This window comes from Diplotaxodon limnothrissa, linkage group LG7, assembly GCF_057381915.1.
Source record: "Diplotaxodon limnothrissa isolate DT_005_m linkage group LG7, D_limnothrissa_male_GT1.1, whole genome shotgun sequence".
NCBI lineage: Eukaryota > Metazoa > Chordata > Actinopteri > Cichliformes > Cichlidae > Diplotaxodon > Diplotaxodon limnothrissa.
In genome coordinates this window covers 53,203,619-53,221,258 of record NC_140602.1, presented here as the reverse complement: position 1 = coordinate 53,221,258, position 17,640 = coordinate 53,203,619, and the positions used below count along the sequence as shown (strand labels likewise).

General features: G+C 38.5%; 1 protein-coding gene across 1 annotated transcript; it reads left to right on the top strand.

The window, feature by feature from the left end:
- The first annotated feature begins 1,310 nt into the window (after positions 1–1,310).
- ttc33 (tetratricopeptide repeat domain 33) lies at positions 1,311–17,387 on the top strand. Its single transcript, XM_085358431.1, has 5 exons — positions 1,311–1,371; positions 1,808–2,035; positions 10,237–10,318; positions 13,752–13,883; positions 16,616–17,387. Coding segments are annotated over exons 1-5 (819 nt in total). The 5' UTR covers positions 1,311–1,369; the 3' UTR covers positions 16,991–17,387.
- Positions 17,388–17,640: the final 253 nt, after the last annotated feature.

Here is a 17,640-nt window from a genome sequence, read left to right as displayed (position 1 = left end):
ATTCTAACTGCAAAAACCTAAAAGATCTGTCATCTTTTTATAGACATCAGTAACTACTGCCATCTTTAAAATGATGTCAACAGGATCAAGTTAAATCAAACTTTTAAGATAATTTGGGGGTGGTTCTTATTTGAATTAAAGTATTTGTATGCCCTTGCTGTAAAGTCAGAATCTTATTATCTGACATGTTTATTAGCAAATGTCAGCAATCTGAACTATCTGTTGTATGAGCATTTTACTTTTCAGAGATAATTCAGGAGTGACGAGAATTGTGACCAACTTGCATCTTTTGTTCATATCCACATTTGACCTTCATGTCTCACAGACAAAATATATGGATCATGGTAAAGGCACAAACACTATGGTGGGGTTTTGTTTTTGTTTTGTTTTTTTTAGGGGGGGGGAGGAGTTGCAACCTCTGGTTATAAACTGCTTTTCATGGCTTGCTTGATACATTTTGAAAGAATGTGTGCAAAAAAGTTTTCTTTTCTTTTTGCCTCTGATGGAGTATTGTCCTAGTGGTCTGAGTTCAGCATCCGCTTCATCTGCTTCAAAGAATAATTGTTCTGTTTTTGTTTGGTGTGTAAGGGGACCCAACCAGACTGATCAGTGTAAATCTGAATGGACAGTATTGAATCATTTATATACACAACTGCATAATAAACTGCTAAAATGCACATTTATGTTTGACTTTTGTTTGTTTGTTTTTACCTGAAACATACTGTGAAGAATATATAGAATATTAAATCTACCACTACCATACTAAGCTTTTCTGTTTACAGCAATAGCATTGGACTTGTATTTTGGAATGTGATCGCAGGCATCGGTAATTTTATTAAAATTTCATATATTTGTCGTTTAAATTAAATCTATATTAACCGATTTTGATTTCACGTTGATTTTCGTGCGCTTTAAAAGATTTAAAACACGGTTCTTGTTTCTTTAAAAGACTGTAAACATTCTCACAACTTCCGGGTCATGCTGCATTCACGCGCATTCCACAGAATGGGAGGGGGGTTGGACCGGTTCAAGGCAAAGTTAAAAAAAAAAGAAAAAAAAAAAAAAAAAAAGAAGGGGCGTACACATTTCATTCCGAAAAGTTCACCAGTGTTAACGCAAAGTTACACTTTTGTTCCCTCACGTCTGTAGTTTCAATTGGAGATATATACTTACCAAAAGAAACTGCATGAATTGTGCAAAAACGGGCTGATTCCCCCCCCCCCCCCCGCTCTTCAAATTTTCCAGTATTTACGATGGGATGTTGGCTTTAAACCGATAAGACCTGAACGCAACGTGAAGGTCAACAAATGTGGCTAACGATTAGCTAACTGCAGCTTATCCACTGTTGCTCGTGGAAAGCCGTGGATGAATGTGCGTATGTCCCCACTTTGTTCTAAAATAACGAAGTATAAAAACATACCTTCAAAATTAAAAGAAGTTAATTTTATGTAGGCAAGCCTACTGGCATGTCAAGTTTTAATTGCAAGTTTTAGCTGAGTTGCCCGAATTAACGTTAGCTGGCGTCAGTATGACGAAGTTTAATTTGTTTTTCTAGCGAGTTTTGGGGATGTTATTGCCATAATAAACGTTAAATATCCAAAATAAAATATAAATCTTTCTGCTACGGTATTTTGGAAACTCATTCAGCGGCCATGTATACGAATCTAGATGGCAAAAGCAGGCCAGACTTGTGCTCATAATAATGTACATTTTTGTACTACTCTGTCGTGATTAAAGCTGAAATCGAGCATATATATGATAAGTGACCACCGCCACCACGCGTCGTATCCCGTTTTTTTTCATATAGGATGGCGTCATTTGGCTGGAAGAGGAAAGTTGGGGAGAAGGTGTCCAAGTCAGCGGTGCAGCAGTTTGAGGCAGAAGCGGAGAAAGCTGTGGATGATGGGCCAAGTCAGGACCCCGAGGTGGATTGGCTGCACGCTATCAAACGACGGCGGGAGATCCTGCTGGAGGACTGTGCTGCCAAGAGCAAGAGACTGGAGGAGGAGGGTGCCCTGTTGGCTGAGCATGGCAGGTGAGAGTGCTTGGCGCAAACACATTCTGACAGGCACACAGAAACTGGGCCAAGTGTCCTCTTTTTTGCGAATCAAAATATGGTCACCCTAACACACAGTACTGTGCAAATGTTTTGATCCACCTCTTATTTTTGTCATTTATTATTTCCTTACCCTTAGCTTGGAAAATTAGGCTACGTTCAAACTGCAGGCGAAAGCGCATCAAATCCGATTTTTTTTTACCCTATGCGACCCATATCCAATCATGGTATGACAGTGTGAACGGCACAAATTCGATCTGGGTCACTTTCGTATGTGCTACTGAATCCGATACATAAAGGATGTTTTAGAAAGCGACTGCTGTTTGAATGGTCATGTCGCATTAAATCAGTCTTTTACGTCACTGACACAAGACAGACGCCAATTATCAGCGCCGGAGAAGCGTTGTGTGTGACATCTTCTTTTGCGCATGCAGGCTGCTCTGAGCGTTCACACCAATGACTGGTTCACACTAGAGAGCGTTTGCTGTCGCATTTTATTTGTAGTGTGAACAAGTAGCCAAAAAAATCGGATTTGATCAAAAAATCGGAATTGAGCATTAAGACCTGCAGTGTGAACCTAGCCTTAGAAATGGTTGTGGCGATTTATTGAAACGTGCTAACATAAATGTAAATGCATTATATAGGACAGAAACAGTTTGTATCGTTAGTGTAAATATATGGTATGATCGCCTTTATTTTTCAACACAGCCCAGCAAAAACTCCAATCCAGCTCCCTTGATTGCTTTGGAAAATGTGTATTTTCATTTTTGGACTTAACTGTATTTTTATACCGTTTAGGTTTTATAAATATGGAACAGTATGGGCAGTGAGCTATCGGAACCTTTTCTGCAATTCTACAATTCTGAATTGTGCTCCTGAAATTGCATTTCTTTTATATATTAAGATATCTCAGGCATTAAATGTGTAGTTAACCATCTTTACACTGACAGAAAGTGGCGTTTCACTTGTCCGGCCCACTGAAGATCAAAGTGGTCTGTATGTGGCCCTCAATGTAAATTTAGTTTGTCATTTCTGGGCTATGGTGAGGCCAGTCCCTAACTGATAGTGCCCATTGTCACTGACTACCAGTCCACTTCTTGTGTAATCTGGGATACCTCAGTGTGTTGTCTTCATTTTCCTTCCTTAATAATGGCTACTTGAAAGACAGCCTTCTACTGAGACCATTTTTGATGAGACTTCAGTGAACAGTAGATTGATAAACCGAAGGGCCAGATGTTCTGTGTCTGGTTTCTGGTGGAATTTTTTCCAGTTTCTTAAAGAAATTACTTCCAGATACTATTCATCTGCTATATATATATTTTTAAGGCCTGTCTCTTCTTATTTGTCCTCCACTTGTCCACTTTCCTCAAATTCTTTTAAGGACGCACTGCACACCATACCAAGATATAGAAGGTTAATAGCTCTTTAGAAATCAACCTTGTTGGAACAAAAATATTATTTTATACGTGTCAGTCTGTGTTATTTTTGGCACTTTTCATAGATTCAGACAAAGAAACGGAAACAAATTGTGTTTTTTGTTACAAGCTGCCAGTAACAAAGTTTCTAAAGATACAATTTAAAATTGGTTCTTGGCTAAGTTGTCTGTTATATGTAGACAAAACACACTGGTTAATCCCTTTAGTTAGGTGCCTTTTGAGTGTGTGAATGATTTGTACTTCAGTGTTAAAAGGTTTGAGAAACAAAAAAATCATTCCTCTGAAAATAATCAGGTACAAGGACTGGACTGAAAATTAGTGAAAAAGCTGCCAATGTCCAGAGAAAAACTTTGAAAGACCATCAGAAAGACGGGACAACTATTTTTCAAGACCACTTTAAAAAATTACAAGAAAGCCTGATTTGGAAGCAAATAATAAAGAAATGAGGGGTGGCTCAAGTCTTTTGCACAGCACTGCAATTCAATAAAGCTGTAGTTGTTAATGAAATCAGACAATAGAAATCCAATATTTGTGCAGCTGTTGCCTTGGCAAAAACAGCCAGTGGTGAAAAAAAGGCTGTATACATAAGCCGCGTTCTTTCAAAGTAATTTTCCACACTGTGTGCCAAGTAGGATTACAGCATGAAACATATTTGTATTCTGTGGTAATAATGGCATCCTGTCAGTGTGCTGCTAGATTCCCTTGTGAAAAGTTCTGGGAGAACTATCAGTTTCAACATTTTTCCCTCCTCAGCTTTGCTGTTAGTAAGAGTCAAGTTACTTCAGATCCTCTCCAGAGGAGGGCAGCATTGTACAGACAATAAAGACATATCGATCACAGTTTAGATATTTCTGTTGGCTTTCTAGTAAAGATTTACATTAAAAACATATTAAATCCAAGGAGACGTGTAACTTAGAAAGGCATCTAAGGTTGAGGTTTTCCTTGTATTTAATTTAATGGCTTTTCTGTGAAAGGTCTAGCACATGTTTCAGAAGTCAAAGAGCATTTGTTCTTCTCAGATCATCTGGTCAGATTATCTCTATTTAATATTGGAGGGGAAAATAAAAACACAGCCGCATTATTTAAGCTTTTCAAACAGAGCAGGGATTTAAAGGTTTAAATCTACTCAAAGCTCTACTGTCAGAGTTCCCGAAGTAAACTTTAGAACTAACGTTAGACTGACTAATAACAAGCAATGTGGTCAGTTTAAGAGAGCTTTTTATTTTATTTTAAATGGATACTCACCATTTCAACTCAAATTTTTTTTCTTTTTAAATAGATACAGATATTACAAAAAAATAAGCCTCTTTCAGAAGCTGTTTTTATGTTTGTTTTGTGATAATTTAACCTCTTTAACCAAATAACAATCACATTGTGAAAGCTTCCTAGTCCAGAAGACGTAATGCTGTTGTCCACAGTGACTGCCTGTAATTATATTTGTGAGAAGAAAGTGGATTTTACTGAGGAAATTATGTCTTACTGCTCCATAATTGCAGTTCAGTGGTTTGAAATGGTGTCTGGTCGAGGATGTCAGCCATGTCTTTTTTTTCTTTTCCCTCTAATAACATTGACCTGTGATGTCAGCCTGATATTACAAAGGTTTAGATGTTTGTGATGTAATTGAACAGCTCCTATAGTACCCACTTGTTCTGTGAGCAGAATAGTAGGGGGGTTATGTTTTGCCTGTTTTTCTACAATTATGTCTTTATGTTAACATCTATTTGCTACCTAAAGGTTTTACCGTCCACAGTTAATATTTATATTTGCCACAAATGTATTTTGTTTTGATATTTATCTAATTTTATTTCCTGTTGCTAAATATCCATATATGATTAAGATGCTTTAAGTGGATTCCCTCCCATAGCTGCCTTAAAACACTTCTTTACCATCATCATTACCATCACTACATCAGAGCTTATTAACTGAACTGATATAAAATTAACAGCTTTGCAGTGTAAATATCAAAATTGCTCTATTGTGATACTATGGTGCATAATGTGTTGCCATACTTCAGCGATGGCTCAGTCACACACAGAGTAACAAATAAAGTGGCAGACAAATAATTACCATCTGCTGTATAAATGCAGTCAGATTGCCATCATGTTGGAATTAATTAGAGTCCGTGTGCGCCGATGAGGGCAGCACCTTATCTGGAGTACAACTCTTTGCAGTAGGGGAGTCGATCCAACTGGTTGCATTTTGGCTCTATTCTTATATAAAAGCAAGGTTGCCATTCTGCAGCAACTACATTTCTATTTTGGAGCAATTTCTAAATATTTGTTAACTCCATAAATAGTTAATATGAATTTGTTTTTAATGTGAATTGTAAAAATTGATGGTAACAGATTTGCAGTTTTTCCTGGTTTATGTCAGTTAATTGCTGCTTTATCACAAATCGGTTGCATATTATTGCCAACTTGATCTCATTCTGTCACAAACTGACCGCAGCTTCCATCTTATTGCTTTTTTATCATCATGTTGATGCAGCAAGTAACTGCCAGTGATCGCAGACCTGATTAATGCTTTTGAAACAACCATTTCAAATCCAACTCAGCTGCAAGTTCTTTGCACACGCTCAGATTAATTTTGGGAAACACCATGGATTTCCCTAGTGTTACTGAAACATTAGTTAATTTAAGAGTAATATAAACTTCCCACTAACACACTAAATGTCATGCTTACCAAAGAGTTTTCTGTAATTTGGGCTGTTGTTGCCATCTTTAGGAGATTAGCTGCCTCGTCGTTGTTGTATATGTATGACTGGGCTCACTGACACCTTTATTCACAAACTGCATATGTGTTTAAAAAAAACGAAATGTCTGCCTCACAGTGAAACAATCATCATTTCAAGGAGGTTGCATAACAAACAAAACGTGACGTTTAAAGGCGTTTATAAGGTAAAATATAAGGTAATAGCTCATCTTAGGTATGTCTATTATTTTTTTATTTTTAAATTTTGTCCAGCAAGTTGTGTTTTCTCAAAAGCAGAAAATGCCAAATATGATATTTGAAATCTCTTTGAAATGGTCAACATGTTATTGTGTAGTAAGGATTAGAGATGGCACGATACCACTTTTTCATGTCCGATACGGAAACATAAATTTGGATATCTGCCGATACCGATATGAATCCGATATAGTGTTTTTTTAATCAATAAAACTGTTTTTTTTTTAATATCTTGCTGCATTTTGTATAAGTTTATACTCAAGTTTAAATAATTAACAACACTAAAGCTATTCTGTTATACCTGTATGTAAAAAAATACACTGCGTCCAAAATATGTCATAGTTCAGCAACACTGATTAATCTAATAAACTTAAACCTGCACCATCCTCCCTATTCTGGTATTTTATTCTGCCCCCCACCCTCCACCTCATGATGCTTAATCGATGTAATCAAATTTAATTTGATGCAGGGGGAAAATGCACAGAAATAAATTATTTTTCAAGAATAATTAAATAGATTCAACATCTTTCTTCAACAGAATTGCAGAATTCACAGATGGTACCTTCCCAAAGGAAAAAGTAGTATAGCTTACTAGGGTATATTAGACTTAACAGTTACTATATACAGTAATGGACTTCTATATATTTTACATCAGATTAAAACTTTGGGTGTAAGAGTCAGATAATTATTCATTAAAAGCTAGACATTTTAAATGAGAATAAGAAAGAAAAGTATGTCTTTGTGCCCCCTTTTCCCTGTTCATGCCCTATCGGCCCCCCTGGCTAAACTTTGCTCGATCCGCCCCTGCACAGTTACCAGCCGTCAGCTACGCAGAAAATGATCCTGGTGTAGAAAGTAATGTTAAATAAATTCTAACAACAGCTTATCAAGGTTAAACGTGCTGCTGTTGTTCAGCCGCTGGTTTCCTCTTTCTGGTGCAAAATGGGCCAAAAACAAAGAAGAGAGACGGACTCACGACAGAAAAGCCGATCAGCTGATCATTAAGCAGTTTCAGGATTGAAGTAGCAGCAGGAGAGAGAGAGAGAGAGAAGAGGCAGTCGCACCATATATCTGTTGTTAAGCTTAACGTGGGAATGCTTTACAAACATTCAGAGATGAACTTACACACTTGCTTTACTTCTCTCTGGGAAAACTTCCTCGGAGATGGAATGCTGGTTTGGTAGCTACCCTACAAATACACACAGCCGCTTTATCACGTGATGCATACTGCTGCGACGTGCTACGGTTATGAGCCGAGTTACGCCATGTAGCAAGTTTTGTGAGGTGCTTTTTTGATATTTAATGGGTCGGATTACTTTTTTTTTTCTCGCCGATATCCGATCCAGTAATTTGGGTCAGTATCGGACCAATACCGATAGGTAATATCGGATCGGTCCATCTCTAGTAAGGATATGAGGGTTTCTTATGATAGGAGCATGCTGGGATTTTCTCCTTTTTTGGACAGTAGCGTGTTAAATGATGATCCATCCTCTACTGTATTTCATAATTTTCCACTCTTTCTTTAAACTAATAACAAGTAAGCACTTAAATCATTCAAACGGTATTAGGCTATGAGCAGAGGCATTATAAGAGAGACATAAACCACTAAAGGAAACGTTTAAGATAAGATAAGATAAGATAACCTTTATTAGTCCCACACGTGGGAAATTTGTTTTGTCACAGCAGGAAGTGGACAGTGCAAAAGTTATGAGGCAAAAATTAGAATACAATAAGAATAAATACAGTACACAGCTGTACAGAATAGAATAAAATAATATACTATATACAGTAGAATAAAATAGAATAAAAATATACAATAAGATAAAAATAGAATACGAATGCTATATACAACTGAGTAAAAATACAACGATGCCAGAAAAGATTATTGCACTTAGTGTTATTGCACATGTGTGGATGTGTGTGTTTGTTCAGTTAAAGTCTTTGTTGTGGAGTCTGACAGCAGTGGGGAGGAAAGACTTGCGAAATCTCTCCGTCCCACACCGTGGGTGCCGCAGTCTCCCACTGAAGGAGCTGCTCAGTGCTGTCACAGTCTGCTGCATGGGGTGGGAGACGTTGTCCAACAGGGATGACAGCTTAGCCGCCATTAGCCGTTTGTTTTAATCCGTGAAAGAGTTTTGCAACAGTAAAATCAGAGGAATATAACTTCCACTGGAAAAGAGTTGGCAAACTGTTTAAGTGTGTTTTTTAAAGATAGATTTGAAAAATGATTCTGTGCATGCAGTTTTTATATTAATTTATATTACATTTCAAAATAGCTGCCCAAATAATGGACTTTCTTAAAATTGATACTAGTTACTGTCCCGTCTCTCTAACCCATCTTTGACTGATAAACAGTTATGATGCCACTAGAAGAGCCATTTTTAGCTTGCAGGCCTCACATGGTTTATAGCTCATTGCTTAATTTCCTCATATGATTTTGCAGTATTCTTTACTTCATGTAATGGAAAGATTTCCACACTCCTTTAGTTCCGTTTCCTCACTGTTCTCTCTGCCTTTTGAATGGCAGTGGCATGTTTTCTGACTGCAGTCTGAACTTTGTAGGTGATGACCACTAGTTGTCTCATTGTGTGATTTGAATTGCTTTTGATTTTCTCAGGATATCCATCTCCATAAAGCTATAAAAGGTGTCGATTTGACATACCCGGGACGTCACCTCTTGTCTTTATCTTGATCAGGAAAACAGTGTTGTGTCAATATTGACCAGAGGAAGAGAGTTCCTAGAATCGCCTGGAGTGTATGCATATGTGGTGAAATACCTGAAGACTTGTGAATCCTGGTATACAAATCTATGCAAAGCAGTTAACTATAGTGGTGACAGCTGCTTGGAGTGAGGTTCTAGAGAAGCTTAATGTGACTTCGTGCAAATTCTGCTATCGTTCTGCTTTAATGTCTGGGAAGGAACTAGTAGACAACGTAATTAGCTCATGCTAAGAAACCACCAAGGGAGGTTTTGGTTTACCGTTTGTCTCTTCACTTCAGCCAACCTTTTTCTGTTTATGTAACCTGCTGCAGCCTGTGTGCACTCTCTGCTGCCGGAAGTGGGCAGATGTTGTGGCGTACACATGCAGCTTTATAGTTTTAAGAAATTCTTTGTTCTTTTTTCCCCACTTTTTCCTATTATAAAGATGATAAATGTATTTTAGGTTTCTTTGTTTTTTAACTGGCAAGACAAAAAAAGCACAAAACCAACCATGTGGTTATGGTTGTAGTAAACAAATGAAACATGATACAGCCATGTTAGTAATAGTCTGGTTTTCTAATCTTTTAGGGAGTTGCCTGAAAGAATAGAAAAGTAGGGCAGAGGCAGCTTTCAAATTAGGTGGCATTTCTACAGCACGCAACAATAGAAATAATTAGGGGAAAGTGCTTTTATGATGTCCACAAGCATGTGGACCCATGTTAGTTTGCATAACATATCAAATCTCTGGGTGGAGATGGTGAAACTGGGTGTCTCATTTCACTGCATTATATTATTTACTGTTTGAGTTGATTGCGCTTCAGTGCTGCATTACCTGCAGAATTTAACCTCAGCAAAGTTCATCATGAACCTGTGTTTAACTTGGTGCTGTGAGCCACGTCTGGATGTTTGGTTTTGTGTAGGTTGGCAATGTTTAGATTGGCTTTGTGTAAATTCACAGTGAACACAGCAAGCATTCATGGTTCATAAATGCATGACTATTAAGAAGTGAATGTGCTTTACCTTTACGACTCTGATTATAGATACCTGAATCCCACTTTTCTCAGTTGGATTTGAACCACAGTGTGTGTTTTCTTCAGGCACTGGGAGGCCATCAAGAAGTGGGATGAGGCCATTCAGTTGACTCCAGACAACCCACTACTGTATGAAATGAAGTCCCAGGTATATCATTAATTATATTCTCTAACAGACATATTTTCTCAACAAACAGTGGTGGAAATAATTAGTTGATCCTCTACTGAAGTTTGTTCACATCTTTGTAAGTGAGCAATCTCAAATTTTATGATAGCAAGTAAACAAGATCTTGCCTCATGAGGTGATGATGATCATGAGAAAAGTTTTGGATCACCCTAAAACTGCATGAAAGGAGCTGGTTAATGATCTGAAGACAGTTGGGACCACAGTCACCAACTGGTACCACTGGTAACGTCCTAGCAGACCAACCGACCCGTTGTGTTTGGAGGAAGAAAAATGCTGATTATGAGCCAAAGAACAACATCCCTACAGGCAAGCACGGAGGTAAAAACAATTTGTTTTGGGACTGTTTTTCTGCAAAGGGCAACTACAGGGCGACTTTATGTAACGGGAGAGGCCAATGCACAGTCAGATCTTGGATGAAAACCTTCTTCCCTCAGCCAGAACACTGAAGATGGGTCGCAGATGCATCTTCCAGCATGTCAATGAGCTAAAACAAACCACCAAGGCAACAAAGGAGTGGCTAAAGAAGAAGCACATTAGGCCATGGAGTGGCCTAGCCAGTCTCCAGACCTCAGTCTGATAGAAAGTATGTGAAGGGAGCCAAAGCTTTAAGTTGCCAAACTGTAGCCAAGAAACCTAAAGGATTTAGAGAGTTTCTGTAAAGAGCAGTGGGCCAAAATCCTTCCTGAGATGTGTGAAACCTGGTGACCAGCTAGAAGAAATGTCTTACTGCTGTGCTTGCCAACAAGGGTTTTTCCACCAAGTGCTTACTCAAGTTTTGCTTAGTGATCAAATAATAGATTTTTAAAATTCATTCTTATCAGTAGCAGCCCTGAAGAAATGTGATCTTAGTGCCATTTTAATGATAATTTATTTTCACTTCCATTGAAATTGCATTTGAACGGGATCACGGTTCCAGTATGTATGGCTTGGATCTGACATGAGTGCAGTATCATATTTCATTTGTGAGAAAATGTACTTTAAAAAGCATATGTGGTTAACATTGTCTTTAACCACATGGTTGAAACAGCCACCCCATTTTGTTCTGCTGTTTCCTGATACACTGTAGAATTTTTGTGAGATGCGAAACCTCAAAACTTTAAAAGATGCTGTTTTACACTTGGAGTTTTGTATTCAGTTATGCCAGTAAACCAGGTTGCAACGTCAGAGCTGAAAACAAAACTAGTGCAGAATTACCAAAAACTGCAGTAACTGCGTGAGGCTAGCTCCACAAGTGGGTCAGTTCTTGTAGAACGTTACAGTTTAATGCCCAGCTCAGCAGCAGAAGTAAATATGCGCAGTTAACATTAGCTTTCATAATATAATCCATAGCCAATATTTTTCAAGCAACTGATTCAGTTAATTGCATATCACAATGGGCATGTCAGGCATTACCTATCTTACCTACCTTAATCTGACTCATTAAACTAGCTCCTTCAGTGTTGCCAGTGTAGCATTTAAATTCTATTATTAACACCTAGCTTAACACTGCAACTTCTGGTCCAGTTCTGCCTTTTAAAAAATTCACCAAATGCTAATCTTGAGACTTTAAGCAATAGTCCACAAACATCAATCTTTTATAATCAGTCCATGGAATCCATAGTTAAAATTTTCTTGTTTAGTCGCATAAAATTTCAAAAAATATATTTTTTGTGATATCATGGTGTTTATCAGCAATGATAAATTAATGAAAGCTGCCGGTGGCCATGGCTACATAGACCATTTTTCCCGCTTCCACTTTGAGATTAACGTCTGTTGCTTATTTTCAATACCATGTAAATAATCTTTAATCTTTTTTTTTTTTAAACTTTTCTCAACTTTCTTTTCCTCTTTGTTTTTATAGTTACTCTTTCTTTAGGTATTTTGGCTGCGCCTCAGTTCTCCTTTTCTTGTTACACAAGAAAAGTAAAGAAGTCGTGGGTGTAGTCTCACAAACTCCATTATTTCCTCCATTATTTCCATAGTCATTCACATCTCACAGAGTACTCCAAGCCTAATATAATATCATCCATTATAAGAAATTTGAGAAGGAAATCGTTAGAGAAGCATTTATTAGGGTATTGGGAAAACACCGCAGCATGATTTTTTTTTCCCTCATTCCAGGAATGACATGAGCTATAGCATAAATTCAAACTGGCCTTATACCATTTCTACTTGGATTGAGCTTCAGTGTGTTTGGACACACATGTACACCCACTTCACCTATTAGTATCCATTAGCACTGCTGATGTTGTTCACAGTCGTTAGACTGAAAATGGGCTGGTTCTCATCAAATGCCTATTACTGGCCCAGATGACGAGTTTGGTTACAGTGACTCTGCTGGCCTTTTACTTCCTCTCATCACTTTCTTCCTGTTTAATTTAATCTGTGCCACTTGTGTCCTGCCACTTGTATATCTGTGTGGCTGAAATCAGTCCAGTTTGTAAACCTTTTACTCCGTCTTACTGGCTATAAATTAATGATTCCAACCTATGGTGGATCCTGTTGATAATGAGATGTCTTCAAAATGTTATGGCTTTGAAGGCATTTTGGTTTGCGGTGTTCTGACAGAGACATTGTAGGTATTCCTGGCGTATCAGTGGGTATCAAGCTATGGTATTAAAGCAGTCTTTAGACTTCAACATGTTGTGTTGGTGCATCTTGCTGTACACTGGTGCTATTCTCACGTCTAAGTCTCATGTTGAAATGTGATTGAAAAAGGAGGAAGTAAAAGTAAACCTGTGTCCAGCAATAGCAAGAGCATAAATGTCCTAACAACAATACTCAGTTTAGCTTTATTTTTGTCAGCATCGCTTTGCTCTGCATATATATAAAAAAATCGTAAAAGACAATAATGCTATTTTTAACGGCATTACCAGCGAAAGAGAACCTCTTCAAAAATAGTTTTTGTTTATTATGCAAATACATGCACAAAGTTGTCAGGTCTTGACTTCAGGCATGACAAAAGCAAAATCAAAAAGGGCCAGCGTCTGAATAATAGATGACTTTATAATACAAGGTTAAAGACGTTAACAACTTCAGTTTTACACTGTTACATGCGATCACAGAAAATGTCAGTGATTTAGAGAGAAATCTTGTGACCGTGAAGGTGCTCTACACTGTACTGCAGGACCAGTGGTTCAGTGAGTCACCACAAATCAGTCTGCAGGGACGGAGATATCAATTATTTACTTTTAATATGGTAACTGACCAGTTCAAGCTGAAAATAAAATGGTGTGATATATGAAAAGATATAAAGCAACAATAAATAAATAAATAGTCACACTACAAAATGTAAGCAAAGACAGTTTAAAGCCTGTGTACTTTCTGATCTCGATGATCTTTTTTTCTCTCTTTGATTTTGTTGCTGTTTTGTTTATGGCATGCGTGCATCATCTTTAACCTTCTTTGTTGTCAGGTGCTGACCATTCTGCAGGAAGTCTTTCCAGCTGTGAAGGCAGCAGAGATGGCAGTGAAGTTCCGGCCATTGTGGTGGAAGGGCTGGCAGACCTTGGGTCGGGCTCAGCTCAACTTGGGAGAGGTGGACCTAGTGAGTGTATCTGGCAATGCATTAAAAACGTCCTGTGAAGGCAGGGCTGCAAGAAAATGCAAATAATAAATGGTATTTTTAAGTCACAACTACTGCAGACTGACCTCCTTAACTGCTTATCCAATTCAGAGTCACGGTGGGGCTGGAGTCTCTCCCAGCTTTGATTGGACGAGAGCCAGAGCACACCCTCAACGGTTCACTAGTCTATCACAGGGCTAACACAGAAAGACAGACAATCATTCAGGCTAATATTTGCAGTTTTATTAGGTTAGTTTCGCCCAACCGAATAACCTTATCTTTGGACTGTGAGAGGAAGCCAGAGTACCTGGAAAGAACAGGTGCAAAGAGACGACTAACATGCAAATTCGCATGGAAAGGCCTCATGCTTTTGTCAGATCCCACCACACAACTGTGATACCTTGTGATACTTCTCTGCTGCCACTCTAGGCATTCTACCCTGGCGTTCTAGGCTATTTAAAAGTAGAAGGATAGTCCGAGCCTTCAGCTTTCAGGCCCCTGCTTCTGAGGAACCAGCTCCCAGTTTGGATTCAGGAGACAGACAAGACACCCTCTCTACTTTTAAGATTAGGATTAAAACTTTCCTTTTTGATAAAGTTTACAGTTAGGGCTGGATTAGGTGACCCTTAATCCACATTTAGTTATGCTGTAGTTGTGCTGTATCAGTAGTGTTGCATAACAGTTGATGGCTTTTTTTTTTCTTAGGCAGTCGCTAATGGTCTTTACTGGAAGGATTAATTTATGCATTTGATTTTGCAATAAACTATGCCTGTTTATGTAGATACTTGTAAGTCAGTTGTCTCGAATTTGGAGCGCCGTTAAGATGGATGACTTACTGTGTTTACTATTACTTTTTTTGTGAACTCTGTGAGACAAAGCAACTCTATGAAAGCACACCCAGGTGCCTGGGGCTTGGACGATTGCTTAAATTGCCCCAGAACACGCCGGGACCTGTGGGTGTTCGAAACTCGCAGTTCTGCTGCTCGGCCCTTTTCAAGCCAAACAAACAGGGGTGAACTCAGAACGCCTTCAGCTAATGTTGCTCCTACACGCCCCAGAGCGGGAAACCTGTCCTATGGTACCAACAACAACAATAGGAAGTGTTGAAAGTTACAGCTAAAACTAAACCAAATATAGACACACCTCCCTCTGTAATGAAGCTTTTGGGATGGAAAAGAAAAATACGGCACATCTATTTTTAGCTTGACTTGTTCAGTCGAGTTTCAAAGCTTTGTATGCACCAACATGTTTGAGTAGCACATGTTTGTGCAAATGTGAACACAGTGATTTCCATGTTTCCTTTCCATGGCTCTGCTCTAGTCCTTCCCTTCTTTAATTATTATCCCCTGCAATCCAATTCAAGAAAAATGCATAGTCTCCATGTATGATTTGCGTTTTAGCATAAAGTTTGTTTGGCCATGAGTTTTATAGAGAAGAGTGATGATTTTTTTTCCTGCAGTAGCAGTTGAAGGATTACTTTCATTTATAAAGGTTGATTTGGCTCTAGTTGATTCAAGATTATACTTGATGTGTTGTTTTAGGCACAGACGGTTGCACTTTTTTCAGAAATCTTATTATGATTAACCTGTCATCATCTTTGACAGCGCATGTTATTTATGTTACAGGTGAGGAATGTTAACATCAAGTAGTTTTGATAGATTCCCATCAGGAGATTAATGCAGGCTAGCAATTCAAGCATGAAAAGCAATCTCCAGATTACAGAAAACACCATTTATCTTATCCTTTAAAGAATTGTGTTTTAATGAACAAGTAACAGATTTTCTTTTTTCTAATTTTTACTTTTATGGGAAAATGGGAGGTCAGACAGGAGTCTCCGTGGACTATGACATTGTCAGGCAATAATGTGAGAGTAGGCAGCAGGTGGTAGAGAGCCTGGAGACGTGGAGTTATGCACTGGTGAGAAGAGGAATGCAAGGAGAGATAGATGTGACAGTTAAGCACCTAAGTACCTGGGGCCAACCGACAGTGCACAAGAGAGGTGAAGAAGAGTAGAGGCAAGGTGGTGTGGGTGGAGACGAGTGTGACAGAAGTTTACAAGATGATTGTAAACCTTCCCATTTGCTATGATGTATACTGTGCGGGGACACTGGCACTGACAGAGATCAGGATTGGTACAGATCAGGATGGACAAGATTAGAAATGGGTATATCAGAGGGACTGCTAAAACAGAGCTGTTTGGAGACAAAGTTAGAGAGCCAAGGGTGAGATGGTTCAGACATGTGCAGACAGCAGATATTGGGTATACAGGACAAAGGATGTTGAAAAGAGGAAGACCACGGAGAAGAATCATGGAATTAGTGAAGGAGGACATGCAGAAGGTTGGTGTGACAGAAGAAGATGCTAGAGATTGATTGGAGGTAGATTATCTGCTGTGGCGACCCCTTAAAGAGAGCAACAAGAAGAAGAAGAAACCAGGCAGCATATTTCAGGAGTGATGTGTGGTCACATAGATAATTATAGACCATGAATCTTTCTGTTCAGTATAACTATTAACATTCAAACTAATGTGCGAACCCATCCCACAGTCATATAAAAGTTATTGAGCTCCTTTTAATGGAACGATCAATCTGTCCACAATGAAGCTTGTGGTCGTGCTCATTACAACGCTGATGCTGCAATCACCTGCAGCATTTAGGACAGTAGTCTGAAATCTTGTATATGTCCCTAAGCGCATGTCATTACTGTCCCTCTAGGCTGTGAGGTCATTCCAGATTGCCATCCACCAGTGCCCATCAGAGCGCACCCTGTGGCAGGAAGACCTTACCTGGGCTTGGAGGTTACAGAAGCAGCAAACAGCAACCAAGGAGAAGATTCGACAAGAGGAGGAGACTAAAAAAGAGATCCTTAATGCCCCTGAGCTCAATCAGGACTATGATTTTGAGTCTGACGAAGTGCTAGCTGCTTGTGTGGCCGTCGCTGAGCGACAGACACGGTATGAGGAGCTAAAGAGGACCGCTGTAATCATAGATGCTGAGGGGAATGTAAAAAATGTACTCACAGGGGAGGAGGGATCAGAGGACTCAGCCACACCATCAAAGGAAGAGTTTGTCAAAGCAAGAGGACTTTGAAGAGAATATAAATGACTTTCAAGGTTCCGCTTTTGTTTGTCTTTTTTGTACATATTAACATTCACAAGAATTGTGAATGTTAATATGTACAAATTAAGACAGTTGAGTTTTACCCATGTGTGTCTGAATCCCATTCATGTAAATAGTAGTAAATGTGCATGTGAAAATTAAGTTGTAACATAATGTGGTTTCAGACAACAGTAAAAACAGGCTGAGGGTCAGATTTCAATCTGTGAAGGTCCGTTCATTAATTACTGAGGATTCATCCTGATATTTGTAGAAATATTAACTTTATTTGCTTCTAGTTGTGTTTCAAAATAATGTGGACACGTAAATTGAGAGACTTTAACTTCCCTGATTTGCATGAAAATTACAACATTTGCTTGTTAAAATCTACAGCCACAATCTTTATGTGCGATTGTAAAGTACAGAGAAAATTCACGAGACTTGTGGTTACATTTTACTCTTGTGAATATGATTGTTTGTGAAATAGGATGTGGATTAAAACACGATTTATGCTCAGCAAATTGTCAGTGAGTAAATAAACAATGAAAAAAATGTCATAGTTGTGTTTCCTGCAGTTTACTTTCACCGGAGAAGAAGAACTGACTTGTGCAGACATTTATTATGTACACTACTAGTGAAAGATT